The sequence below is a fragment of the Acomys minous genome (assembly GCF_964271855.1).
Source record: "Acomys minous genome assembly, chromosome: 7".
NCBI classification, from domain to species: Eukaryota; Metazoa; Chordata; class Mammalia; order Rodentia; family Muridae; genus Acomys; species Acomys minous.
In genome coordinates, this window is record NC_140488.1 from 68142548 (window position 1) to 68169909 (window position 27362).

Genomic DNA, 27362 nt, shown 5'->3' on the forward strand with positions numbered 1-27362 from the left:
AACCTCTGTTTCCTCTCTTGGTTTTAGTAATCAATTCATAAGCAAATCCAAGTGATTGTCATATAGTTTTAGTGTAGTATTAAGTGGCATGGATCAGACTAAAAAAAGCAGCTCACTTTCTTTCTACTTTACCTTCCTTTCATCCCTATCCAACTAATTGTGGTAATTGACCTCTGTCTGTAATCACAGCATGTAGGATGCTGAGGTGGAGGAGTGCCACAGGTTGGAGTCTAGCTGGAGCTACATCTTGAATAAATACTAGGCTAACCTGGACTACATATGAAAATCATGTCTCAAGACTAGTCAATAAAAAGAAACCAAAAATAACTTGAATTCTTTCTTTGACTCTTTAATTGGAAGTTTTGGTTTGGATCAATACTCCAAACAACAAATACAAGTCATATACATAATCTAATGCCAATTTTTCTAGTAGCCAATATTAAAAAGAAACTAATTTTATACTTAATATATCCAAAATACTATGATTTCAACATGGAACTAATACAGGATTTACTAATGAAACATTTTACATTCATTTTTCTTTTTTCTTTTTTTGACATTTTTTACATTCATTTTTCATGAAGATTCTTCATATAAAACATCTCAATTTGTACTACACATATTTCAAACGCTTAATAGCCACAGATGGCTAGTATCTACTCCATTAGACATGGCACATCCATATCTACATTTACAGCTTTAAAAGTTGTAGCTGTTAATTTAATAGCTCTATTTCAAATTCCATCTTCATAATTACTTTAAAATCTTGTTTAGTGGCACTTCATGGGCTGATGCAGGTCATCTGTTTTCACTGAATTTCACTGACAAAATTAGCCTTTGTAGCAGTCAACTTTATTTCATTCATTAATTCATTAATTCATTCATTTTTAAGTTGAGATGAAGCCAGGCTGTGGTGTCATATACCTTTAATCCCAGCACTTAGGAGGCAGAGGCAGGTGAATCTCTGTTTGAGGCCAGCCTGGTCTACAGAGAGAGTTCCAGGACAGCTAGGGATACATAGAGAAACTATATCTCAAAAAAAAAAAAAGGAGGAGGAGGAGGAGGAGGAGGAACAAAAAAGAAGAGGAAATTAAGAAAGAAAAAATTGAGATGAGTTTCATGTAGCCCAGGCTAGCCTTATATATTCTAGTTAGCCAATGATGGCCTTGAATTTCCTATTCTCCCTGGCTCCATCTCCCAAGCACTGGATTATAAACATGTGCCATCACATGGTTCTTGGCAGAGCATGTGATGCTAGGCAAGCACTTTACCAGTTGTTTAAATTCCAAACCCTCATTTCATATAGTACTCTTACATTTCATTTCCATTGTAACCGTTTATGTTAGGGTCTTAATGGGGCATAATGCTCTTCTGTTCATACAATGTCTCCTAAGCATCTACTGTGTAAAAGCTTCTGTATTAGGTATTATAAATCAATGAAAATTCAGCAGTATTTTCTCCTTGAAGCATATTAAAAGAAAACCCTTTAATCAAATAAGGGCCGGTTATGAAAAGTCCAAGATGAACCAGTAAATCCTTCTAATAGTGATTAGATCTGATGTGGGAGAGACTTCTTCCTAAAGAACTCTGAAATAGATATGCCAGTACCATTTGAATTATGCTTTATTGCATATTCTTTTAAGACATTGACAAATAGTGACTTTTAAGATGGTTCTTGACCAAAGGTCTTAGTTACAGAGTAGAAAGAACACTTTTAGGTAGTCACAAGGAAGAATTTGGTTGTCTTCAAGTTATTGATGCTACTTTCTGCAATGGAACTTCACCTCTTCATCTTAGCATTGGATAGTTTGAGCCAATCTGCATTTGTTTTTTTGGTTTTTGGTTTTGTTTTGTTTTGTTCAGTTTTTTTTTGAGGTAACATTTTACTATGTAGTTTGGACCAGTCATATTCCTGTTTCAACCTCTTGATAGAGAATGATGCACAGAAACCAATCAAGCTCTTTCCAAGAGTGGATGTTAGTGAAAGATTCTGTTGAACTTTCTTATTTCTTTTCTCTGTCCCCCAGCTTCTAGTCTACTTTGAGACCCTATCTTGTGTACTCCCTACTGGCTTCAGACTCACTGGATAGTGAAGGGTGGCCTTTGAGTGTCCTATATCCATGTCTTGACTGCCAGAAGTACATATGCCATCACACCCTGCTTGTTGTATTTTCTGTGCCTTTTAGAATCAGTGAAGTCTTAGATCGCCAAATTACATTTCAGTGGTTACTGAGCCCTAATCATCTTTCTGTATCTTTTGTCTGTGACATCAGGTTTATAAAATCAGCAGTTGTGCATGTAGGGACCTCTCAGTAGAATAATTTTTAATGAAGTTACCGTAAATGAATTCTATTCAGTCAGTATGCATTAATTCATCTCAACCAGACTTCTAGTGCTCAAGATATTTTGAACAAATAAACCAGACATCTGGTGCTGCTTTTTCATTTCTAATATTGGTTTTCATCACAGGGCCATGATGATGAAGTATTTGTTCTAGAAGCACATCCATTTGATCAAAGGATCATACTTTCAGCAGGTCATGATGGGAATATTTTTATTTGGGACCTTGACCGAGGGACCAAAATTCGAAATTACTTTAATATGGTAAGAATACTGTGTATATAAAGTTCATATTAAATCTTACTCTGCTTTTTGGATAATCAAGTAGCCTAAGACAAAGAAAGAGCTTGTCATCTTATGTTTAAATCAGTGAAATAATTCAGAGAATGGCTGAAGGGCTTAGAGTTAGACCTTTCAGCATGGCTATTCAGCATAGTGTTAGCATTTTTCAAATTCTGAAATCTGCACCAAAACTTGTTCAAATTCCTTACAATTGCATCAAAAATGTAAGCTGAAATACCAAAAGGTCAATGTTCTAACTATTACTAATTAACTATAATTGAAGTTATATTTTCAATTTACAATTACAAAAATGACTATAATACAAGTATCTGTCTCTGGTATACCCTTCAACTATATGAGTTTCATAGTCAAACTTATTGGAAAGTATAGGTTAGTGTGTGTGTATATATATATATATTCTCTTGTTGTTGTTGTTGTTGTTGTTGGAGGAGACAGTGTCTCATATAGCCCAAGTGTGCCTCAAACTCTCCTGATCCTTCTGCATTGCCTCCTGAGTGCTTGGATTACACACGTGCACTGCCATACCTGGCTGTGGCTTATTTGTTTTTCAGGCAGGATCTTGTGTATTGATATAGCTGCTCATGATCTAAATCTCATACAAATCAGATTTGTAAAACATTAGTATATATACATGTTCTTTTGTTGTTGTTGTTGGAGGAGGAGATGTGTTTTATATAGCCCAAGTGTTCCTCAAACTCTCCATGTTTGAGAGTAGCTTAAACAGACTGGTTGCCATTTCTGCCAGTAAAACACCATTTGTTCATAATGAACATACTCATATCCTGTCGGTTTAGGGTCTTTTCCTTGAGAATTGTTCTGGCTAAACAATGCTAAACTCTGGATGGGCCTTTGAGCTCATTTCTACACACTTTATATAGATTCAGATCATTAAAAATACTATGTCCTTTGTTAGTTGAATATTTATATTGTTTAATTTTAAGATAGTCATTTAAAGGCTTAATTATTTTATAGCTTAAGATTTAAAACTAACATCTTTGCTGAATAGCACGTTTGTCAATTTGTTTGCATATGATCCTTTTAACTCTAATTCATCCATTTATTATTTCATGAGTTTTTATGTTAGGAGCAGTTGTTCATTGCATCCACCACAATTTTATTCTCCTTAATTACATTTCAAAGATTTACTGTTTACTCTAAAGCTCTGGCTATAAGAGCCAGAGAGTACATTGAAATGTTGATTCATTACAGAATTCAAGGGACTAGGCAGGAGATAGTAACATAGATAGATAATATTGCTTAATATTTGAGAAGAACTCATATAATGACTTAAAAGTCTCCTCTGAATTTCAGATTGAAGGCCAAGGTCATGGGGCAGTGTTTGATTGTAAATTTTCACCAGATGGAAACCATTTTGCCTGTACAGATTCTCATGGGCATTTGTTGCTATTTGGTTTTGGATGCAGTAAATACTATGAAAAGGTTAGTATATGTAATTTTTGTTCCAGATAATGATTTGCGATTGTGCCTTTCAGAATTAATTTTTTATTGAATATATTCATGAAACATGGTATTATATTATTTAAGGAGATTTTCATACAAATATATATTGTATATTGAATATATATCTTCCCTTGTTTCTCCACCAGTTAGTCCTCCAGTTAATTTCACTTCTTCATTCATTTTATATATATATAATCTTTGTATATGAGTTTTATATGAATATATGTGCATATATATATATATATATATATATATATACCTAATATATGGATATATATTACCTTTTGTGTATATATATGTGTGTATATATATATCACATATGAGAGATAAAATATTTTCCTTTTCATTCATTGCTTTAAAGTTTCCACTACAGGAACTTTTCACTTACTTAGGTTTATGAAAAGGTATTTTAGTTATTTTCTGAGGCTGTTATGAGTGGGGATGTTTTCTTGATTTCCTCTTCAGTGTGTTAGTCATTGGTATAAAAAAAGGATGATTGCTTTACATTAATCTTATATCCTTCCACTTTGCTTAAAATATTTATCAGTGTAGAGTTTTTCTACAGAAATATTTTTAATTAGATTTATTTATTTTGTGGGTATGGATGTTTTCTGTACATGTATGTATGTGTACCATATGCATGTCTGATGCCCTTGGAAGTCGGAAGAGAGTCCCTTGGAACTTGAGTTACAAATGGTTGTGAGCCAATTTGCAGGAGCTGGGAATTGAACCCAATCTTCAAGAGCAACAGGTCCTCTTAACTGCTGAGCCATCTCTGTCAACCCGATGTGGTGAAGTCTTTGAGTCTCTTATGTATACAGCCCTATTATCTGAAAATAAAAGCTCTCCAATTTCTTTATTTCCTGTTTGTATCACTTTTATATCTGTCTCAGAAAATAAGCCTGCTTGTTCTGGGTCTTAGTGACAGTACTTGGAGACCTATCTGGTTTGGTGCTGGCTGTAGATTCTTTTTTTATTTATCCTTTACTATGTTGAGATATGATATGCTTTTTGGATTTTTAAAATATATTTTATGTGTATGAGTATTTTGTCTGCATGTATGTCTGTATGTCACACACATGTCTAGTGCCAATGGAGACCAGAAAAAAGTGTCAGATTCCCTGGAACTGGAGATACAAATGGTTATAAGGCAGCATGTGGGTCCTAGGAATTGAACCCAAGTCCTCTGGAAGAGCAATCAGTGCTCTTAAACTGCCGAACCATCTCTCTACCCCATATTTCTTTTTAAAAAAGATTTTATTTTTATGTGTGTATTTTGTATGTGGTGGGAGGAGGTGTATGTTCACATGTATGTAGTGCCTATTGGGTAGAAGAGGGTCCTGGGTCTCGAGACCCTGGAGCTGAACTTATCTTTCAACTGTCTGTTCTGTGTTCTGGGAAAGGGACTTGGGTCCTCTGGAATGGCACTGTGCACTGTTTAACTGCTGTACCATTTTTCTAGCTCCCATCATATGTTTCTGTTTTTAGTTTTTCGTGGCTTTTATTATGCTAAGACTTGTCAAAAGCCTTTCTGAATGAGATGATCGTATGATATTCTCTCTCTCTCTCTCTCTCTCTCTCTCTCTCTCTCTCTCTCTCTCTCTCTTTCTCTCTCTCTCTCTCTCTCTCACACACACACACACACACACACACACACACACACACACACACACACACACCAAAAACTAAAAGTCCGTAGCTGAGCAGATCATATGGTTTTTGCCCTTGAGTCTGTCTGTCTGTGTGTGTGTGTGTATGTATGTATGTATATATGTATGTATGTATGATGTTATGTCATATCTTCTGATTTGAAGACAATTTGATATTGTTGAGTGATGTTTTAGATGTGTTCTTGAATTTGATTTCCAAATAACTTATTTTTGCCTCTATATTTATTGGATATATTAGTGTATAATTTTATTTTTGTTTTGTCTTTATCCATTTGTTGTTGTTGATTTGGTACCAGGGTAAAAATGGCTTTGTACATAGACTTTGGTAGTATTCTCTCATTTTTCTGTTTTGTGTAAATTGTCTGAGAGAAGCATTGCTGTTAATCCTTTAATGATCTAATAGAATTCAGAAAGTTTCCTTTTTTAAGTTGGGAGTGGTTTTTTTTCCCTAATTGTTTCAGTCTTGTTGCTTGTTATAAATCTGCTTAAAATGCTTATCTTTTTGTGTAATTTTGTTAGGTTGTGTTTGTAGGCCTCCATCCACATTTTTTAGTTTTGTGCTAAATAGCTGGGGCATCAAAGTTATTGTAGCCCTCTATCTGTCTCCCAAGTGCTAGGATTATAGGCATGCCGTACGACACTCAACTGGCTCTTTGCATTTTATTAGCTATAAGTCTGATTGTAAGATCTTACAGTGGGAACAGACCTCACCATCACTGAGGTCAGCTCAATACTTGTAGTAGTTTTTAATATTGTTGATTTTGTTGATATTTATATTTCTCATGATATGTATTATGCTTCACTTACTATTACTTGAATAAAAATAAGAACTCATTATATAGGTTTGTGTATTTGTTGTAACTCAAATAAAAATGTGCAACTTCTGATAGATTGCTGCCTTATTTATCCTAATTAGGAAAATACAATATGAAATCTCCAAAATAATGCAAACCATTGGATTTTATAGAAAAGGAAACTACTAGCTAGGCCATTTATTTCTGCCTAGAGGGAAGATATAGCAGCACAAAACTGTGAGAGAATATAAAAATTGTCTGATTCAAAATATATATGTGCTATAAAATGAAAATAAGGGGCCAGGCTAGACATTTTTTGGTATATTAAGCACTAACAAAAGATCTGTCACAAAGATTCCAGATCAGATGTTCTTCCACACTGATTATCGACCACTTATCAGAGATGCCAATAACTATGTATTGGATGAGCAAACTCAACAAGCTCCTCACCTCATGCCTCCCCCATTCTTGGTGGATGTCGATGGAAATCCTCATCCTACAAAATTTCAACGGCTGGTACCAGGACGGGAAAACTGTAAAGATGAGCAGCTTATTCCACAGCTAGGATATGTGGCTAATGGTATGCAATCTCCTAAAGCAAACTGACAACATTACGGATGTGTACTCCTCGCTGAACCCTGGGATAGGTTATAACATGCACTATATTATATTCTAGATCTAATAATTTTTACTTGCATATTTCAGCTTATAGTTTTTCATTGCTTAGCTCTGCTGTGCACAAGTAAGAGACATAGGACAAATAGTAACACACCCAAAAGACAATTTGTTGATCTACCCCAGTGGGAAACCATTACCTTATGTATGACCTTTTTCTGCATGATGACTTCTGGTAATGATTAAACTTACTAACTTTGTTATAGTAAGCTTTTTATAATTAGTTAAATTATATTGATAGTTCATTTTGAAAGTCCCTAGTCAATAAGCCCAAGAAAAGGAAACTGGTCTCTTTAGATAGATGTCTGGGCTATGTATACTGTCTTTTCTACTTCCTCTTCCATAGAATATCTTTCTATCCATTTGGTACTTAGCAATTTTGATTTAATTATAGAGGAGTAAGTTACAGATTTGCAAATAGAATTTCCTTTCCTCCTTTAAAATTCTTTTTGAGACAGGATCTCACTATGTACCCTGGGGTAGCTGGGAATTCACATTTCCCTGTCTTACTTAGACTTCTTACTGTTGAGATTACAGGCATGTGCCATCACACCTGGCTTCTGAATTTTCTTTCTTTGCTAGAAAATTAAGGCTTGAACTGACCTTTATAGAATAAATTGAAGTAAAAATTTATAGTGAAATGAAGTAGCACTAGTTTCTCTGATGATTTAATATTTCTTAACCAAAAAGAAAAATGTGAATAATAAATTGAATATCAAACTGAAACTATATAAATAAAGTTTGACTTACCATACTTAGTTTCTTAAATGAGCTAATTACTTCATTACTTTACCAAATAGTGTTTGATCTAATGACAAAACAAGATGAGAAACGGGACATGATATATTTAAGAAAGATAAAAGTTAAAAGTTTTCAATCAGAAGTAAGCATTGAATTTGAGTTTATCATAAGAATAATTTTCTTATTAAAACACTGGTATTATAAATAACGTAAAAAATAGACCATACTTTTAACTTTTTTCAGAATGAAATTTTCATGAAAGAAAGATAAGAAACATTTTAGGTAACTGTGACTAAGTTTGTTTAGATAGCACTCAAGCCAGGCATGGTGGCTTCCACCCGTAATTTCAGCACTCAGAAGGCTGGGGCAGGAATGCTGTGTGCTCAAGGCCATGCAGGACTTTATAATGAACCAAGCTCAGTTACAGTATAAACCCCAGTACTCAAATCTCTACTGAGCTTGGCATTAGAATATTAACACCTAGAAATTTGTTTTAAAAATGGGCTATTTCACTTTTACATTATAGCTATTCTTTAAAATGTGTTGATAATAATGTCTATTTTAGGGAGTATTGGTTAAATCAAATACAAATGCTGAATCATTAAATATATTCTCATAAAATGTTGTTTCATTTATACTTTATTTTCATGTTAAATTATTTCTAATTACTTCTCATAATTTATAAGTTAACTTTTAAATATCTTATAAATTTAAGATTAAGCTTACTTAAAAGATTAGGCTTATTTTTTACCATATTAAAGTATATTAAAAAGTAATCTACTTATCTGACTATATCTTTGGTCTCATTAAGGTGATGGTGAGGTGGTAGAACAGGTAATTGGACAACAAACCAATGACCAAGAAGAAAGCATTCTTGATGGGATAATCAGGGAGTTACAGAGAGAACAAGATCTCAGACTAATTAATGAAGGAGATGCTCCACATTTTCCAATTAATAGATCATATTCTGTTAATGGTGGTAAGTACTTGTACATTTGTGGAAAGTATAAAAACATATTTTGCTTATTTTACTCATACCAAGTTAATACATGTAAAATTATTTCATATTTATAAATGTAAACATTTTTATTAATTTATACTTACAATATCATCTATTCCAAAGTAGCATGACCTCATTGTTATTATTTATGGTTTAAAAATGTAGGTAGTGTCTTTAAATACAATATTCCTCCTGACTCAGTTTATTTGAAATCTTTACTATTATTTCTAGAAATGAAGCCTTGGAATAAGTCTTTCCCTTTTGTTGGGGGACCCAGTCTATGAAGTTTTTAAACTTAAGCCACCTTAGCTTTAGAAAATCCCATTCCAATAATGGGCTCTTCTTTGTTAAAAGGAAAGTAGCAGATCATCCATTTTTCTTTTTTTTTTTTTTTTTTTTTTTTTTTTTTTAAATTAATTTATTCATATTACATCTTGATTGTTAGCCCTTCCCCTGTTTCCTCCCATTCCTCCCTCCCTCCCACTTCCCCCCTTCTCCCCTCCCCTATGTCTGTGATTGAGGGAGACTTCTTCCCCCTATGTATGCTCTAAGATTATTGAGTCTCTTCTTGGTAACTTGCTATCCTTCTTCTGAGTGCCACCAGGCCTCCCCATCCAGGGGACATGGTCAGAAAAGGGGCACCAGAGTTCACGTGAGAATCAGATCTCACTCTCCCCTCAACAGTGGAGAATATCGTGTTCGTCGGCTAGGTCTTGGTAGGGGTTCGAAGTTTACTGCCTATTTCTCCTTGGCTGGTGCTTTAGTTTGAGGAGGACCCCAGGACCCAGATCTGCCTGTCATAAAGTTCTTCTTGTAGGTTTCCAGGACCCTGTGGGTCCTGTTATTTCCCCATTCTTCCATGCTACTCTCGCCTAAAGTCTCAATAGGATGTCCTCTCCTCTGACCCACTTTCTTGGTAAGTAAGGTTTTTCATGGGACGTATCCCTTGGACTAGTGTTTTGATATAAGTGAGTATATACCGTTTGTCTCTTTTTGCTTCTGGGTGAACTCACTCATTATGATAATTTCTAGGTCAATCCATTTGTCCACAAATTTCGGGAATTCCTCGTTTTTAATAGCTGAGTAATACTCCATAGTGTAAATGTACCATAGTTTCTTAGTCCATTCTTCTACTGAGGGACACTTAGGCTGTTTCCATGTTCTGGCTATTGTGTATAAAGCAGCTATGAACATGGTTGAGCATATGTCCCTGTTGTGTGTTCGAGCATTTTCTGGGTATATTCCAAGGAGTGGGATAGCTGGGTCTTGAGGAAGCCCTATTCCCATTTTTCTGAGAAAACGCCAGATAGCTTTCCAAAGTGGTTGTACTAGTTTGCATTCCCACCAGCAGTGAAGGAGTGTTCCTCTCTCTCCACATCCTCGCCAACATGTGGTGTCATTTGAGTTTTTGATCTTAGCCATTCTGATGGGTGTAAGATGGAATCTCAGTGTCGTTTTGATTTGCATTTCTCTGATGCCTAACGAGGATGAGCATTTCTTTAAGTGTTTCTCAGCCATTTGATATTCCTCTGTTGAGAATTCTCTGTTTAGTTCTAAGCCCCATTTTGCAATTGGGTTGTTTGGTTTTGTAGTGTTTAATTTCTTGAGTTCTTTATATATTTTGGATATTAAACCTTTGTCAGATGAAGGGTTGGTGAAGATCTTTTCCCAGTCAGTAGGCTGTCGCTTTGTTCTCTTGACAGTGTCTGCTGCCTTACAGAAGCTTCTCAGCCTCATAAGGTCCCATTTATTAATTGTTGACATTAAGGCCTGGGCTGTGGGTGTACTGTTCAGGAAGTTGTTTCCTGCGCCTATGTGTCCCAGGCTCTTCCCCACTTTTTCCTCTAACTGAGTTAATGTCTCTGGTTTTAAGTTGAGGTCTTTAATCCACTTGGACTTGAGTTTTGTGCATGGTGACAAATAAGGGTCTAATTGCATTTTTCTACATGTAGACATCCAGTTAGACCAGCACCATTTGTTGAAGATGCTATCATTTTTCCATTGAATAGATTTGGCTTCTTTGTCAAAAATCAAGTGAGCAAATGTGTGTGGGTTCATCTCCGGGTCTTCAATTCGATTCCATTGATCCACCAGCCTATTACTTTGCCAGTACCATGCTGTTTTAATTACTGTTGCTCTGTAGTACAGCTTGAGATCAGGTATGGAGATTCCTCCGGAGGATCTTTTATTGTATAGGATTGTTTTTGCTATTCTGGGTTTTTTATTTCTCCATATGAATTTGAGAATTAATCTTTCAATATCTTCAAAATATTTTGTAGGTATTTTGATAGGGATTGCATTGAATTTGTAAATTGCTTTTGGTAAGATGGCCATTTTTACTATGTTAATTCTCCCGATCCATGAACAAGGTAAATCCCTCCATCTTCTGATGTCATTTTCAATCTCTTTCTTCAAAGGTTTGAAGTTTTTTTCAAATAAGTCCTTCACTTGCTTGGTTAAAGTTATTCCTAGATATTTTATATTGTTTGTGGCTATCGTGAAGGGAGTAGTTTTCCTAATTTCTTCCTCTGCCTGTTTGTCATTTGTATACAGAAAGGCTACTGACTTTTTCGAGTTTATTTTGTATCCTGCCAATTTGCTGAAGGTGTTTATCAGCTGCAGGAGTTCTCTGGTGGAATTTTGGGGATCGCTTATGTACACTATCATATCATCTGCAAATAGGGATAATTTGACTTCTTCCTTTCCCATTTGGATCCCCATGATCTCCTTTTGATGTCTTATTGCTCTGGCTAGAACTTCAAGAACTATATTGAAGAGATATGGGGACAGAGGGCAGCCTTGTCTGGTTCCCGATTTTAGAGGGATTTCCTTGAGTATCTCTCCATTTAATTTAATGTTGGCTGTTGGTTTGCTGTAAATAGCCTTTATTATGTTTAGATAAGTGCCTTGTATTCCCGATCTCTCCAGAACTTTAAACATAAATGGGTGTTGGATTTTGTCAAATGCTTTTTCTGCATCAAGAGAGATGATCATGTGGTTTTTCTCTTTCAGTTTGTTTATATGATGGATTACATTGATGGATTTCCGTATGTTAAACCATCCCTGCATGCCTGGAATGAATCCTACCTGGTCATGGTGGATAATGTCTTTGATATGCTGTTGTAATCGCTTTGCGAGTATTTTGTTGAGTATTTTTGCATCAATGTTCATAAGAGAAATTGGTCTGAAATTCTCTTTTTTTGTTGGGTCTTTGTGAGGTTTAGGTATCAATGTAATTGTGGCCTCATAGAAGGAATTTGGTAATGTTCCGTCCATTTCTATCTTTCGGAATAGCTTGACTAGTATCGGTATTAACTCCTCTTTGAAGGACTGGTAGAATTCTGCGCTGAAGCCATCTGGCCCTGGGCTTTTTTTGGTTGGAAGACTATCAATGGTTGCTTCTATTTCTATAGGCGAAATAGGGCTATTTAATTTGTTTATCTGGTCTTGGTTCAATTTTGGCAAATGGAATCGGTCGAGAAATTTGTCCATTTCCCTTAAATTTTCGAATTTTGTGGCATAAATGCCTTTAAAGTAGGTTCTTACGATTCTTTGTATTTCTTCAGTATCTGTTGTTATGTCTCCCTTTTCATTTCTGATTTTGTTAATTTGGATAGTGTTTCTCTGTCTTTTCGTTAGGTTGGCTAACGGTTTGTCTATCTTGTTAATTTTCTCAAAGAACCAGCTCTTGGTTTTGTTGATTCTTTGGATTGTTCTCTTTGTTTCTAATTTATTGATTTCAGCCCTGAGTTTGATTATTTCTAGGCGTCTACTCCTCTTGGGTGTTTCTGCTTCTTTTTTTTCGAGAGCTTCCAGATGTGTTGTTAAGTTGTTTATGTGGGATGATTCCATTTTCTTTTTAAAGGCACTTAGTGCTATGAATTTTCCTCTTAGCACTGCTTTCAGTGTGTCCCACAAATTTGAATATGTTGTTCCATCATTTTCATTGAGTTTCAGGAAGTCTTTAATTTCTTCCCTTATTTCTTCCATGACCCATGTGTCATTAAGTAGAAAGTTGTTTAGTTTCCACGTGTTAGTATGCTTTTTGTTATTTCTGTTGTTGTTGAAGTCCAGCCTTAGACCATGGTGATCTGATAAGATACAAGGTATTATTTCAATCTTCTTGTATCTGTTGAGGTTTGCTTCGTGACCAACTATGTGATCAATTTTAGAGAATGTTCCATGGGGTGCTGAGAAAAAGGTATACTCCTTTGCGTTTGGGTGGAAAGTTCTGTAGATATCTGTTAGATCCATTTGATTCATGACATTGGTTAATGAGGTTATTTCCTGGCTTAGTTTTTGAATCAAAGACCTATCCTTGAGTGAAAGTGGGGTATTGAAGTCGCCCACTATTAATGTGTGGGTATCAATAAGTGGGGCAAGCTTTGTTAATAACTCTTTTACAAATGTGGGAGCCCTTGTATTTGGAGCATAGATGTTCAAAATCGTGATGTCTTCTTGGTTGACTTTACCTTTGACGAGTACGAAGTGTCCATCCTCATCCCTTTTGATTAATTTTGGTTGAAAGTCTATTTTATTAGATATTAGAATGGCTACCCCAGCTTGTTTCTTGTGACCATTTGCTTGGAATATTTTCCCCCAACCCTTTACTCTGAGGCAATGTCTGTCCTTGTGGTTGAGATGTGTTTCTTGAATGCAGAAGAATGTTGGGTCGTGTTTATGCAACCACTCCATTAGTCTGTGTCTTTTTATTGGAGAATTGAGACCATTGACATTGAGAGATATTAATGACCAGTGATTGGTAAGTCCCTTCATTTTTGGTATTTGTAAGAGTCAAGATTTTGTGAGGTTGTGATTTTGCAATGGTATAGTTACCCATTTCCTATGTAGTTTTGGTTGTAGACCAGTTGGGGTAGAGTTTTCCTTCTAGTAACTTCTGTAAAGTCGGATTTGTGGCTAGGTACTGTTTGAATTTGTTTTTGTCATGGAATATCTTGTTTTCACCATCAATGGTTATTGATAATTTTGCTGGATATAGTAGTCTTGCCTGGTATCTGTGTTCTCTTAGGGTTTGCAGAACCCCTGTCCAGGCCCTTCTGGCTTTCATGGTCTCTGCTGAGAAGTCAGGAGTAATTCTGATAGGTTTGCCTTCATACGTTACTCGGCCTTTTTCTCTTGCCGCTTTTAATATTTTTTCCTTGTTCTGTATATTTTGCGTTGTTATTATTATGTGACGGGAAGATTTTCTTTTCAAGTCTATTCTGTTTGGTGTTCTGTAGGCCTCTTGTATGCTCGTATGCATCTCCTTCTTCAAATTGGGGAAATTTTCTTCTATTATTCGATTAAAGATATTTTCTGGACTGTGGAGTCGGTTGCCTTCTCTTTCCTCTATCCCTATTATTCTCAAGTTTCGTCTTTTCATGTTATCTTTTATTTCATGAATGCTTTGTGTCAGGAGCTTTTCAGATTTAGCATTTTCCTGGATGGTTGATTCCAGTTCTGCGATTGTATCTTCAAGTCCCGATATTCGTTCTTCCATCTCTTGCAATCTGTTAGATAATGCCACCTCTGAGATCTTTGTTTTCTTCTTTGATGCCTCTTGATCACGTTTTTCTTCTGTGTGTTCCTGTATCATAGCTTCCATTTTTATCTTCATGTCTTGGACTGTTTTAATGATTTCCTTCATCTGGTTATTTATATTTTTCTGAAATTCTTCAAATGCCTCTTTATATGATTCTTTTAACTCTTCAGCCCTCTTGTTTGCCTCCTCCTGCAATTGTTTACAGATTTTAATTGATTCTTCCTTTATCATTGTCTTTACTAGGGCTTTGAGGTCCTTTTCTTGACTATCCATTGCTGTTAGGTTCTCCAGGTTGTTTTCATTGGGAATGCTGGGATCTGGAGATGCCAAACTGTTTTGGTTTTTGTTAGCATTCTTTCGTTGTCCTCTTGTCATTTTGATGTCTCTGATGTTGGAAGATATTTTGTAGTGACCTTCGCTGGTTGAGAGTGGTTAATTGATGACTGATTATAGGTCAGGTGCTCTTGCCTGTGGGGATCAAGGAGTATTTCCGTGGAACAGGTAGTTGATCTGGTTTCCCTTCTGGTGATTTTCCTCTGCACCGTGGGCTCCCGGCTGAGTCATCCAAAGTAGATTTCTCTTTGGATTTTACTGCTGTGATTCAGATCAGCAGTTTTGGGACCTAGATTAAGGTCCACACACAGACGTTCTGGTTGTGTAGGTTGATCTCTGCTGCCTGTCCTTCCTGTGGCTTTGTAGTCAAGATCCCAGGTAAATCAGATCTTCTGGAGGTGTAGCTGTCTTTTAGGTCTGTCTCTATACCCTGTAGAGGTGTTCACCTTCTCCCAGAACTCTATGCCTGGAGGGACCAAGGTCGCTCCTGGTCCGCAATTAGATACTGCAAGCAAGACCCACGTTTTTTCTCTTGATATTGTGAGATTGCCTGCCTTGTTTGGGCCAAGAGCCCCTGATAAGCTCTCTATTCCAGGGAGTGCAGGACCAGTGCCTTGTGACTGGGTGGGTAGGCCCAATAGCAGGAAAGCTGTGCAGAGCTCTGGAGAAAGCCTGCGGGTTGGAACCAGATCTTCCCGCCGAGCTCTGATGCTCCACTAATGCTCTGGGTCAGCAATTAGACACTGCAAACACGACCCACCCAAGTCTCGACTCCCGATAATGTGAGAGTGCCTGCCTTGGTCGGGCCAAGGGCCCCGGATCAGCTCTCTAGTTCAGGGAGTGCAGGGCCAGTGCCTTGTTACTGGCTGGGTAGGCACAATCGCGGTGCAGAGGTCTGGAGGAAACCCGCGGGTTGGAACCAGGTCTTCCCGCCGGGCTCTGATGCTCCACTAATGCTCTGGGTCAGCAATTAGACACTGCAAACACGACCCACCCAAGTCTCGACTCCCGATAATGTGAGAGTGCCTGCCTTGGTCGGGCCAAGGGCCCCGGATCGGCTCTCTAGTTCAGGGAGTGCAGGGCCAGTGCCTTGTTACTGGCTGGGTAGGCACAATCGCGGTGCGGAGCTCTGGAGGAAACCCGCGGGTTGGAACCAGGTCTTCCCGCCGGGCTCTGATGCTCCACTAATGCTCTGGGTCAGCAATTAGACACTGCAAACACGACCCACCCAAGTCTCGACTCCCGATAATATGAGAGTGCCTGCCTTGGTCAGGCCAAGGGCCCCGGATCGGCTCTCTAGTTCAGGGAGTGCAGTGCCAGTGCCTTGTTACTGGCTGGGTAGGCACAATCGTGGTGCAGAGGTCTGGAGGAAACCCGCGGGTTGGAACCAGGTCTTCCCGCCGAGCTCTGATGCTCCACTAATGCTCTGGGTCAGCAATTAGACACTGCAAACACGACCCACCCAAGTCTCGACTCCCGATAATGTTAGAGTGCCTGCCTTGGTCGGGCCAAGGGCCCCGGATCGGCTCTCTAGTTCAGGGAGTGCAGGGCCAGTGCCTTGTTACTGGCTGGGTAGGCACAATCGCGGTGCAGAGGTCTGGAGGAAACCCGCGGGTCGGAACCAGGTCTTCCCGCCGGGCTCTGATGCTCCACTAATGCTCTGGGTCAGCAATTAGACACTGCAAACACGACCCACCCAAGTCTCGACTCCCGATAATGTGAGAGTGCCTGCCTTGGTCGGGCCAAGGGCCCCGGATCGGCTCTCTAGTTCAGGGAGTGCAGGGCCAGTGCCTTGTTACTGGCTGGGTAGGCACAATCGCGGTGCGGAGCTCTGGAGGAAACCCGCGGGTTGGAACCAGGTCTTCCCGCCGGGCTCTGACGCTCAGCTATCGCTCTAGGCAAGACCCACGTCTCCTGATATGTCTGTGGAAGCAGTTTCAAGCTGACTTCTCACTGCCGCTGTTTGCAGGCTCAATCCACTATGATTGGTGTTAGGTTGGGCCCTGGATAGCCAGCGAGCTGCAGTCCCTCCACCTGTTGGGACCCTCCGCCTGCGTTTCCACTCGCCCCAGGCGGGTGATCTCTGCAGTTTGGGGTGGTGTGGAAGGAGGAATCCTAGGGCAGATTTCCCCTCTTCGTTGAGACTCCTGGCTAGAGTCTCCGGAAAATCCCTCCCCAAACAGCGAGTCGGTGCTTTCTATGCAGCTGTAGTTTGCATGTGGATTCCGTTCTAGAGTTTGGGGAGTGCGTTTTGTACCTCCGGGATGTTTGTCCCCATCCATTTTTCTTGAATGAATGAAAGTAGACAAAAGCCTGGAGTCCTTAGGGAATATAAATACAACTCCTGAATGGACTTACACAACAGCTTGATCTCAGTACAGTAGAAATTACTATATAATCAAGTACTTTATTTAATAATAATTATTCTTTAAAAAAAATTCCCATTTGACTTTGCGTGCAAGTGTGTGTATGGGTATGTCCATGGGATAGAACTCAGGTCACCAGGCTTGAGAACAAGCACCTTTACCTGCTTAGCCACCTTGCTGCCCACAAAAACAAATGGTATTATTTATTCATTGTACATCTTTCTTAACTTACTGTGAAATGTACCTATGCACTGTACCTGAGGAAAAAAATATATATATATATATTTGTGTATGTATATGTATGTGAGTGTTTATATATATAAACACACACATACACATACATTGAATTTTGTAAATTCTAATTTGTCAAGAAATATGAGTTTTTAACTTTGAAAAGCAAACATGAGAATTTTTTTCCGCAGTGCTTGGGTTTGAATTCAGTGTCTCCACATACTAAACCCATTATTTTTATTTGTGATCAAGCCTTGCCCATGATACCCTTGAAGTTGCAGTCATCATGCCTTCCCCCCCCCACCACACCTCCTGCCAAGGACCTGCAGTTATAGGCCCATACCACTGTGCCTGGTTGTTTCTTTTTATATTTACATAATTAATATAAAATTTTGGTAAAATCACCTGTTGAGTTACACAGAAGCAAATTATTTAAATTTGAGGCAACACACAAAATATTTTACTTATTTTTTGAGTATTTCACAGAATTATAATAAAACAGTTCTTGATTTGGGTCCCTTGGAACACCCCACTCACTTAAGTTTTGCTGAGTGGCACTCTTGTGAGGCAGAGTTTCTTAGATCCCTAATTTAGAGCTTCATTAGTGAAATGAACATAGAGCTCTCCCTCTAACACTAAGTTGCTGTACATTGGAAATGCCATTAGCCAATGGAACCCCACTGACTTCTGTTTGCAATGCTCATCTGTTTGGATTATTTTTGTAGCTGAAGATTGCAGTTTCTATTTGTGTTTTATTTGCAAACATGAAAAAAATTAACAGGAAGCTTACTATAGGAATAAAACAAAGTTTTATCACTGCATTTTTTATATTGCTTATTAATCTTTAAAGTTAAATGTGATATTAAAAATGTTTTGTTAGCTGGATGTGGTGACTCATGGTTTAAATTCTATCCTGGGGGTAGCTAGTGCCTAAGGATCACAGTAGGTTCAAGGTCAGCCTGAGATGCATAGTAAATTTCTGAACAGCCTGGGTTACACAGGGAGACCTGATTTGTTTGTTTTGATGTGTTTGTTTTCTGTGTGTGTGTGTGTGTGTGTGCGCGCGCGTATACGCGCATGCATGCATGCATGAGGAAGGCACACTTATCAATGGTGAGTGTCTTCAGTTGCTCTCCTTATTTTTTGTGATTGTCTCTCACTGAACCTATTACCCACCAATTTATCTGAACTGCTAGCAGCCATCTCCGTGGTCTCTCTTGGCTGCTGGGATTATAGGCACATGACACCAAAACTGGGTGCTAGGGACCCAAACTCAGGTCTTCATGCCTGCATGGCAGGCCCTTTTCTGACCAAGCCATCTCCCCAGACCCCACTTGCACTTTACTTTTTTTTTTGTTGCAAGTTTTGTAAATTGTACTCTCAAACATTATTTCTAGGAAGTATCTTGCTCCATAGCCCCCACTAGCCTATAACTCACAATCTACCTCAGCCTCCCAAGAATTACAATTACAGGTGTGCATCTTCATACCTAGTTTACTCAGAAACATCCTAATGAAGTAAGCAAAGATAGAATTTAGGTTTTAAAAAGATGCATGTTGAACTGTTATTAATACATATGTGTGAATCTTTCAGATCATATTTAGACATGGTTTTGTATTGTGTATTTATCAGATGCCTGCTGTGCAGTGTACTTTGAAAACATTAAAAGAATTATACAAGATTTTAGCATTTCTTGAGAATTTGTTTTATTTGTAACAGTATGAAAGCATGAAGATGGCACAGAAAAATGTAGAACAGGGATAACAGTTTCATATTGTCAGCAGTCCTCTTTTTCCCAACTCTCCTCTCTTATTTCTGGGGTAGGGATCAAATCTGTGGCCTTGTGCTTCCTAGACCAGCAAGTAGTCTAACACTGTGTTACATACACATCAGCCCCCAAACATCCTATATTGTAAACTTTTATTTAGAGCTGTAATCTACAATATTAGTATCTCTGCTTAAAACTTGTATTTTTCCTTGCTTTTGCTTCAGCTCTAAGTAGTCCAAACATGGACATACCTTCTTCCCCAAATATTAGCCTTCGGCGTAGTGGTCAGATTGAAGGCGTTCGACAAATGCACACCAATGCTCCTAGGAGCCAGATGGCCACTGAAAGAGATCTTATGGCCTGGAGCAGAAGAGTGGTGGTAAATGAACTCAGCAGTGGGGTTAGTAGGTGAGTTGATGTGGTAACCTTCATAAGAACATCCAAAGCTGTATATTTACAGGAGAATTATTTTAAATTAGCCTAGTAACTGAGATATTCTAATCAAGTTGCATCACATATTAATTAGCTTTTCCATATTAGCTAATTCTAATTACTTCATCATTGAAAATGTGCTCACCTTACGATCAATGCTCTGGAGAATACTGAGAATGTGATGCATTATTGGAAGTATATGGGGTTATAGGGTAAGAATACAAATATTAAGAAAGAGCTCATGTGAATACTAGTAGTTATAGACTCTGTATTCAACAGTGACTCTAAGAATAAGGTCACCAGCTAATTAAGTATTGGAGCAGTATGGGTATGCAATGTAGAAGTGCTTAAAAATGTCATTTAAATAGTCCTCATTGGTGAAAGGACTTCATTGGCATAATTTCAAATCTAGAATCACTATTTTTACTTATAGAACTACCTTTTATTATAACAATTATATAATTAACTGTAAATGGAAAATATGTATATATAAATCTGTTAGAGAAGACATGTAAATTCATTTTAACCATACCTCTTTACCAAGTATTTTTAACAGATAACCAAAAGTAGCAAAATATATTTAGTTTCCATTTTTCCCTTCTGCTTTCTGTTGTGAGTAGGAATCAAGAAAAAAGACACCGAAAATTTTTTTTGAATGGCAACTGCTGGAATATAGAAAATTCAAAGAATTCCTAAAAGTAGACTAGAAATCAGGGTTTAAGATATTCAAACACTAATTTTCATTGCAAAGTTACTCTATGTGAGCAAATAGTAGAAACAAATCACATATCAATCGGTAAACAAATAGATACATGAATAGGGTCTAATCATACAGTGGTATTTATTAGGCCATAACAAAGCCATTCTGGAAAGTGCTGTAACATGAATAAAATTTGAAACTATCATGCCTGGTGAAATAAGATATGTAAAAGAACAAAAGTTTATAATGCCAAAAAAGTTTATAATGCCACTTAACATAAAATATATAGAGCAGATGAATTCATAGACATAATAACAGAGATTAGAGGTTTTCAGAGCCTAGAGGAATGGTAAAATGAGAAGGAAGTGCTTAATAGTTGCAGAATTTATCTTGGGAATGATGAAAATCTAATAAGAATGGGTAGTAGTAGTAGTGATTACAAAAATATTGCCACTGAAGCATGATAAATTTTATATTCTGAAAGTGTTTAGTTTTGAGGTTTGATGTTTAAACTATTGCATTGTTTTTATTATTTTGACCTGCAATATTTTATTAGGGTGCAAGAAGAATGTCGAAATGCAAAAGGTGACCTAGAAATTAGTCTTTATACAGTTGAAAAGAAGAAAAAGCCATCTTATCCTATCCAAAGAGTAAGTTGGAATCTAATGTTTGCAAATACAAGTTATTTGAAAGGCAGCCATTATGCATCAATAGGATATTTAAGTTGGTGTCTACTATTGGAACTTAATCATGTGGTTACTAATACAAATAAAATAAATAAAAGATATGAAAGATCGTCTTTTATGGAATGTATATTAGAATATCATTTCATATAGTTAAATATAACTAATGTTTTATTGATCATTAATCACAATGTAAAACATACTAGACATTAGACAAGAGATTTGATAAACTCATAGATGACATCCTGTTTATTTCAGTTAAGTTTTATTGAAGCACATAGCTTGCCATTAGCTGTTTTTATTTATTTATTTATTTATTTATTTATTTATTTATTTTTATAAAAGACAGAATTGAGTGGTTAGGATAGAAATTATCTGACCTAGAAAGCCAGACATGGTTACATTCTGACCCTCTGTAGATAAAGTTTGTTGATCTCTACTGCAGACCAATTTCTAACCTCCTTAATCATGTCAGCAAAATCTAATCTATACAGTGGGCAGTACTAGATTCATTTCCCAATAGACTCTGCTAAGCAATGGGTAGGGTGCCTGTACTGCGTTCAGCCTAATAAGCTTATTAATACTTCTCACTCACCAGTTAAAAGACATTAGAATGTAAACCTTTTCTTCCCAAGTGACAACACCTTTATAGATGGTGGTTAATTGGAAAATTTGCAACGATTTTCACAGTTTAAAGAAAAGCTAAGCAATGTACCCTGAATTTTAACTATTTTTCAATATCAATGACCAAGTTTAGGATTAATTGTCATAAACATCTCAATATTTATACATGATTTGAGTATCTACTTTGAATTTTTATGTTGTGGTTTTGTTAGCTTATTTACTCTCTAATGTGAATCTAAATCCCTGCTTTTTTTTTTCCTCTGATTTGCCAATCTGCAGAGTTATCTAGGAATGCTAGGTATCTGGTTAAATTTATCTGGTGTAGGCTAGCTATATAAACATTTAGGTATTTAGGTTAGGATTTAGACATCATTGTATATTTTGAAGGTGAAAGAAGCCAGACATAGTGGTGCATATCTGTAATCCCAAAATTTTGGGGCCTGAGGTAAGAAGATAATGAGAGTTTGAGGCCTGAGAAAAAAGAAACTGGCCCTTCAAGACTGGTTTATAAGACTTTTAAATTTACTCGTTCCTAATGATATATTAAGGCTTTAGCTTTGCTGCATGGTATTATGAACAAAACTGTTTTCAACATATTGATATTAGATAATATAGACAGGTAGATATTACATTAAATTTTATTAGCTAAAACTGGATGTCTTTTATTAATGGTTTCATTATTTAACCCTGGATAGCCTGGATCTTGCTACATAGACTGGGCTGGCCTTGAACTCACATAGATTCAACTGTCTTTGTTTCTGCCTTCTCAGTGCTGGGATCAAAGGCATGTGCCAGCAAGCTAGGGCCTAAATAAGTATCTTTTATACATGTATATAGAATTGGTATTCTGCCAACTCTAGTAACAATATCATCTGAATTGCCTGTTACTACCTAAATATAATACAATATAGTATAATATAGTATAGTATAATATAATATAATATAATATAATATAATATAATATAATATAATATAATATATATGTATTAGTTTGAAGTTTTACTTTTGAGACAGGGTCTTTCTATATAACCCCAGCTGCCCTAGCACTTACTATGTAGACCAGGCTAATCTTGACCTTATTTTCCTCCTGCCCCTTGCTTCTTGATTGATGGAAATACAGGCATGTGCTAGCAGAGACCTAATGCTTTATCAGACTGGGGTTTCTTCTCAGAGTTAAAGATGGTAGTATATTATGCAGGGATCTGCAAACTGGCTGGAATATTACTTTTTGCTGCTGTTACTGTTCTTGAGACCATGATTCATGGCCCAGGCTTGTCTTTAACACAGTTTTGTAGATGACGATGACCTTGGACTACTGAACTCCACATCTTCCTTCTACCTCCTACCTCCATTCACAAGTTCTAGGATTATAAGTATGGGCCACAACACCTGGTTTGATGATTGGTTTTTATATGTGGATTACTCTGAGTCTTTCCCTTTCTGTTTTTAGAGGTAATCTAAAGTTTAGTTTATGTCTATCAATTGATTCTCTCCCGCCATGTTTCTGCAAGGAAGATGTCTTAAATTGTTTTTTCTGGGGCTGGAGAGTGCTCAGTAGTTAAGAGCACTGACTGCTTTTACTGAGTACCCAGGTTTGATTCCCTGTACTCACGCCACATGGCTCATAATCATATGTAACTCCAATTCTAGAGAGATCAATGAGCTCTTCTGGTCTCCATGGACACCAGACATGCATGTGATGTATAGACATGCATCGAGGCAAAAGACCCATTCACACAAAATAAAAAGTAAACCAATACAGTTTTTCTTTTTATTTTCTTTTGCTCGCTCTTTCTTTCTTTCTTTCTTTCTTTCTTTCTTTCTTTCTTTCTTTCTTTCTTTTTCTTTTTTTGGCCAGGCTCTCACTCTGTAGCTCAGGTTGGTCTTGAATTTATTGTAGTCCTCTTGCTTAATTTTCCCAAGTGCTGGTATTAGAACTGTGAAGAACCATGTAAAGCTGTGCTAAATTGATTCTAAAGATCTTTTATAAACCTTAGGAATCTTAAGAATGCTAATCTGGCATGAAAGAAGTATAAATGGTCAATCTAATTAGGCATGTTAATACTTTAACAGACATTCTTATGTTTCTTTTAAAGAAATAAAGTGTTTTTAAGAATTAAATATAATACAGAGATTTATTCCTCATACGATAATTGTGAATAATGTGCCATATTATATAAATGAATATATAATGCTCTCTACATGGGCAAATGCTTGCAACCTAGGTTTCATGAAAATCTTATATTTGATCAGAAAATTTTCAAAACAAGAAAATAATCAGTATTAGTAAAAAGTGAATTATATAGTTATAATTATATATTGCTTTACTTTTAGTAATTTATCTTTATCCTTTACCCTGCCCACTGCCTAATAGATTTGTTTTTATATATGTTCAGTGTTGTACTATTTCTTCTTTTTAAATATTGTTCCCCTCTCTGTGGCAGAATGATTTTCAGCCCAGCTGTGGGCGGTCTTTGCGGAGGACGCAGCGCAAGCGTCAGCATACTTACCTAACAAGGTCGAACATAGAGCATAATTCACAGGCATCATCTCAAACTTCAGGGGTGCAAGAAGATTCGGACAGCTCCTCAGAGGTTAGATCTCCTATGATTTATTCCATGCAATTTTTTTGGCTGTTTTTTATTTTGTGTCATCCGTTCTGGTTTACTTATGAAAAAGGCACTTAAACAGATTTGGATATCCCAATTAGCCCTTTTCGTTGTCTTTCCTGATTTCTAAGATATCATCTTGGCAAGGGCATAGCGTATGCCAGCAAAAGTTTGTCTTTGTGACAGTGATAAGATAGTCAAGGAAATCTTCTAGAAATGGAAAGAAATGTAACATTAATAATAGAAATAAGGTAAACAGTCCTAGAAACGATTCACTCTGTAATTGGCTTGTATATCCATTTTCTTTTATTAGGGACTCTACCTATTCCACAGATCATTGAGTGTTGATTTATCTCAGAACCACACTCATTGTAACAATGAACAAAGAGTGTAGCAGTTCTTTTCTTCTTGTCCCTATTTCCGCAATCCTATTGTTCTCTTAACAACTCTGTTTGTTAGGTGTATAATGAGAGCTTTATTGCACATTGACATTATAATAGTACTTTATTTCTTCTGCTATTTATGGTTCTTAAAGTAATATTTCCCTTTTCCTGCATGAATGTTTTGACCTTATAAGAATACTCACATGCAATATTTTTAAAGCTATTTTTAGCATTTAGGAAGGTTATAAGTATTTTGACTTTTAAACAATTTTTCTAAAGAAATAAAAATGTTCTATATCAATAAGTAGTATAGTATTAGACCTTATAAAATATGTAGTATGCTTATTTATAAATTTGAGATATGTGTAGAAAAATAATTTTGTACATTTTAACTAGAATATTGCTCTATTGCTCTAAATAATATTAAGCATATATTTGAATCACTGTCTCTTTACTACAGGAAGATGAAACTATTGGTACAAGCGACGCTTCTGTAGAAGACCCTGTTGTTGAGTGGCAAAGCGAAAGTTCTTCGAGGTAGTTTTAACAATTTTGATCAACCCCAAGTTATTCAACATTTAATACGAAATCATGATTTTGCAGGAATTTGATAAAACCATAGGTAAAATAATATCACATAATAGAAGGAGTTCTGCGTTTGAAGCCTACATACCATTTGTTTCTTCATGCCTAGCACATTCTGTGGATATCACTATAATTTTTGTTCCCTCTGTCTGTAAAATAGGCTTTTTAAATTTATGATTCTGCATCTTTGAAATGTTACATAATTATTTCAAATTTTGTGTTTTTGAGACAGGATGTCACTATGTAGCTCTGTCTGTCCTGTAGTTCACTATGCAGAGCAGGCTGGCCTCATACTCACAGAGATCCTGCCTGCCTCTGGGATTAAAGATGTGTGCTACCAGGCCTAGCTCTTATTTCAGTTTTAAAAACTGTATCTCTTTCATCATTTCAGCAATAAGATTCATGTTTAATTTTAGGTACTTCTATGCTTCCAACAGGGATTTAAAATTCTGTTATAGTAAATTGAGTATTAAGTTTTATTCATGAGGCATTTTATTAAAATCAAATAGGGATCAAAATTCTGTATTGTTTTCCTTCTTTTTCTTTCTTTTTTTCCCCCTTCTTTTTCAATCCTTGTCCTTTATAATACTCTTTGATAAAAATGAATACATTTCTATTATGAGGTAAAGCTACTCCTTTTCTATATTTAGGTATTTATATTTTTATTTGTTTACAGTGATTCATCAAGTGAATATTCTGATTGGACAGCAGATGCTGGGATAAATTTGCAGCCTCCCAAAAGGCAAACAAGGCAGGCAACACAGAAAATATACAGTAGCTCTGAAGATGAAAATTTGAAGTCATTAGAAGATAGGCAGAAGAAACCTAAACAGACTAGAAAGAAGGTTTGTATTATATAAGCTGTTTATTTTTGCCATTTAATGTTTGAATATTTAATAGTGACATTAGGTTTTTCTCTAAAAATTGCATTTGTCTTAGAAGCCAATTAAAGAAAGATTAAATTGACTTTAAAGAATTTTTAAATTTCTTGTAACAAAGATAGCAGTTCAATGTCATCTTTATAATATGTTACTACACTAGATCATTGACAACTGCTTATTAAAATGCAGCAAAGTTCTATGAGAACAAGCTATGCTAATATAAAATGATTATTCTTGTCATTGCCCAATTATAAATTTGTATTCATATATAAATTTTACTCATAGGTTGGAAGAGTTTAATGAATTTGAATGTTAGTTTACCCCATTATTCTTTCCCCCACTATAATTTTATTTAGGGGCTATAATGCTTTAATCTACATAGTTTTTTAAATTTGATAGTTAAGTTTACATGTTAATGTTGTAACAAGAATATGCTATTTCTATATTTCCTATTGAATTCTATGTATCTAAATGGAAAATGGCTGATGCTATTACCAAATGAGTTCTCCAAATTCTTATACAAAATTTAAAGGTTAGTAATGCACCAACATAATTGTATTCATACTAGGGGTTGAGCCTAGTGCTTCATACACTACCACTGAGCTATAAATTCAAGATCTTTTATCTACTTTTTAAATTTTCTGGCAGAATCTCAAGGTGCTCAGGCTAGCCTTGAACTTGCAATTCTTCTGTCTCAACTTCCTGAGTATCTAGAATACACAGCTACAGCCTCTGGTCCATGTTATATTCTTCTTTTAGTTTTTTTATTATTTAATTAATTTATTCAGATTACATCTCAATTGTTTTCCCATCACTTGTATCCACCTGTTCTTCCCTCCCTCCCACTTTCACCCTATTCCCCTCCCCTGGGTCTATGCCATGTTATATTCTTTTTTAAAAAAGATTTATTATTTATACAATGTTCTGCCTGCATGTACACCTGCACACCAGAAAGAGCACCAGATCTCATTATAGATGGTTGTGAGCCACCATGTGGTCACTGGGAATTGAACTCAGGACCTTTGGAAGAGCAGTCAGTGCTCCTAACCTCTGAGCCATCTCTCCAGCCCCCGCCATGTTATATTCTTGATGGTCACTATTATATTATTATTATTTGAGTTGACATGGTATTCTAAAAACATAAAGAGGAAAAAATGTGCTATTTTTAGAATGTGTGCAATGTCAGTTATCTGCAATCTAAAATCAAACTACTTGATTTTTTTATTGATACAAAATAAATT

At 36.4% G+C, this 27362-nt stretch overlaps 1 protein-coding gene across 1 annotated transcript in view; it reads left to right on the top strand.

Annotated features, from left to right (window-relative positions):
* The window catches only part of BRWD3 (bromodomain and WD repeat domain containing 3), a 100557-nt gene that overhangs the window by 45837 nt on the left and 27358 nt on the right, over window positions 1–27362 (top strand). The window contains exons 15-23 of the mRNA XM_084790969.1: window positions 2470–2604; window positions 3955–4083; window positions 6923–7148; window positions 8796–8963; window positions 19449–19632; window positions 20913–21006; window positions 24108–24257; window positions 25116–25192; window positions 25917–26085. Coding sequence (XP_084647095.1) covers window positions 2470–2604; window positions 3955–4083; window positions 6923–7148; window positions 8796–8963; window positions 19449–19632; window positions 20913–21006; window positions 24108–24257; window positions 25116–25192; window positions 25917–26085 — 1332 coding nt within the window. The remainder of the gene's footprint in view (window positions 1–2469; window positions 2605–3954; window positions 4084–6922; window positions 7149–8795; window positions 8964–19448; window positions 19633–20912; window positions 21007–24107; window positions 24258–25115; window positions 25193–25916; window positions 26086–27362) is intronic.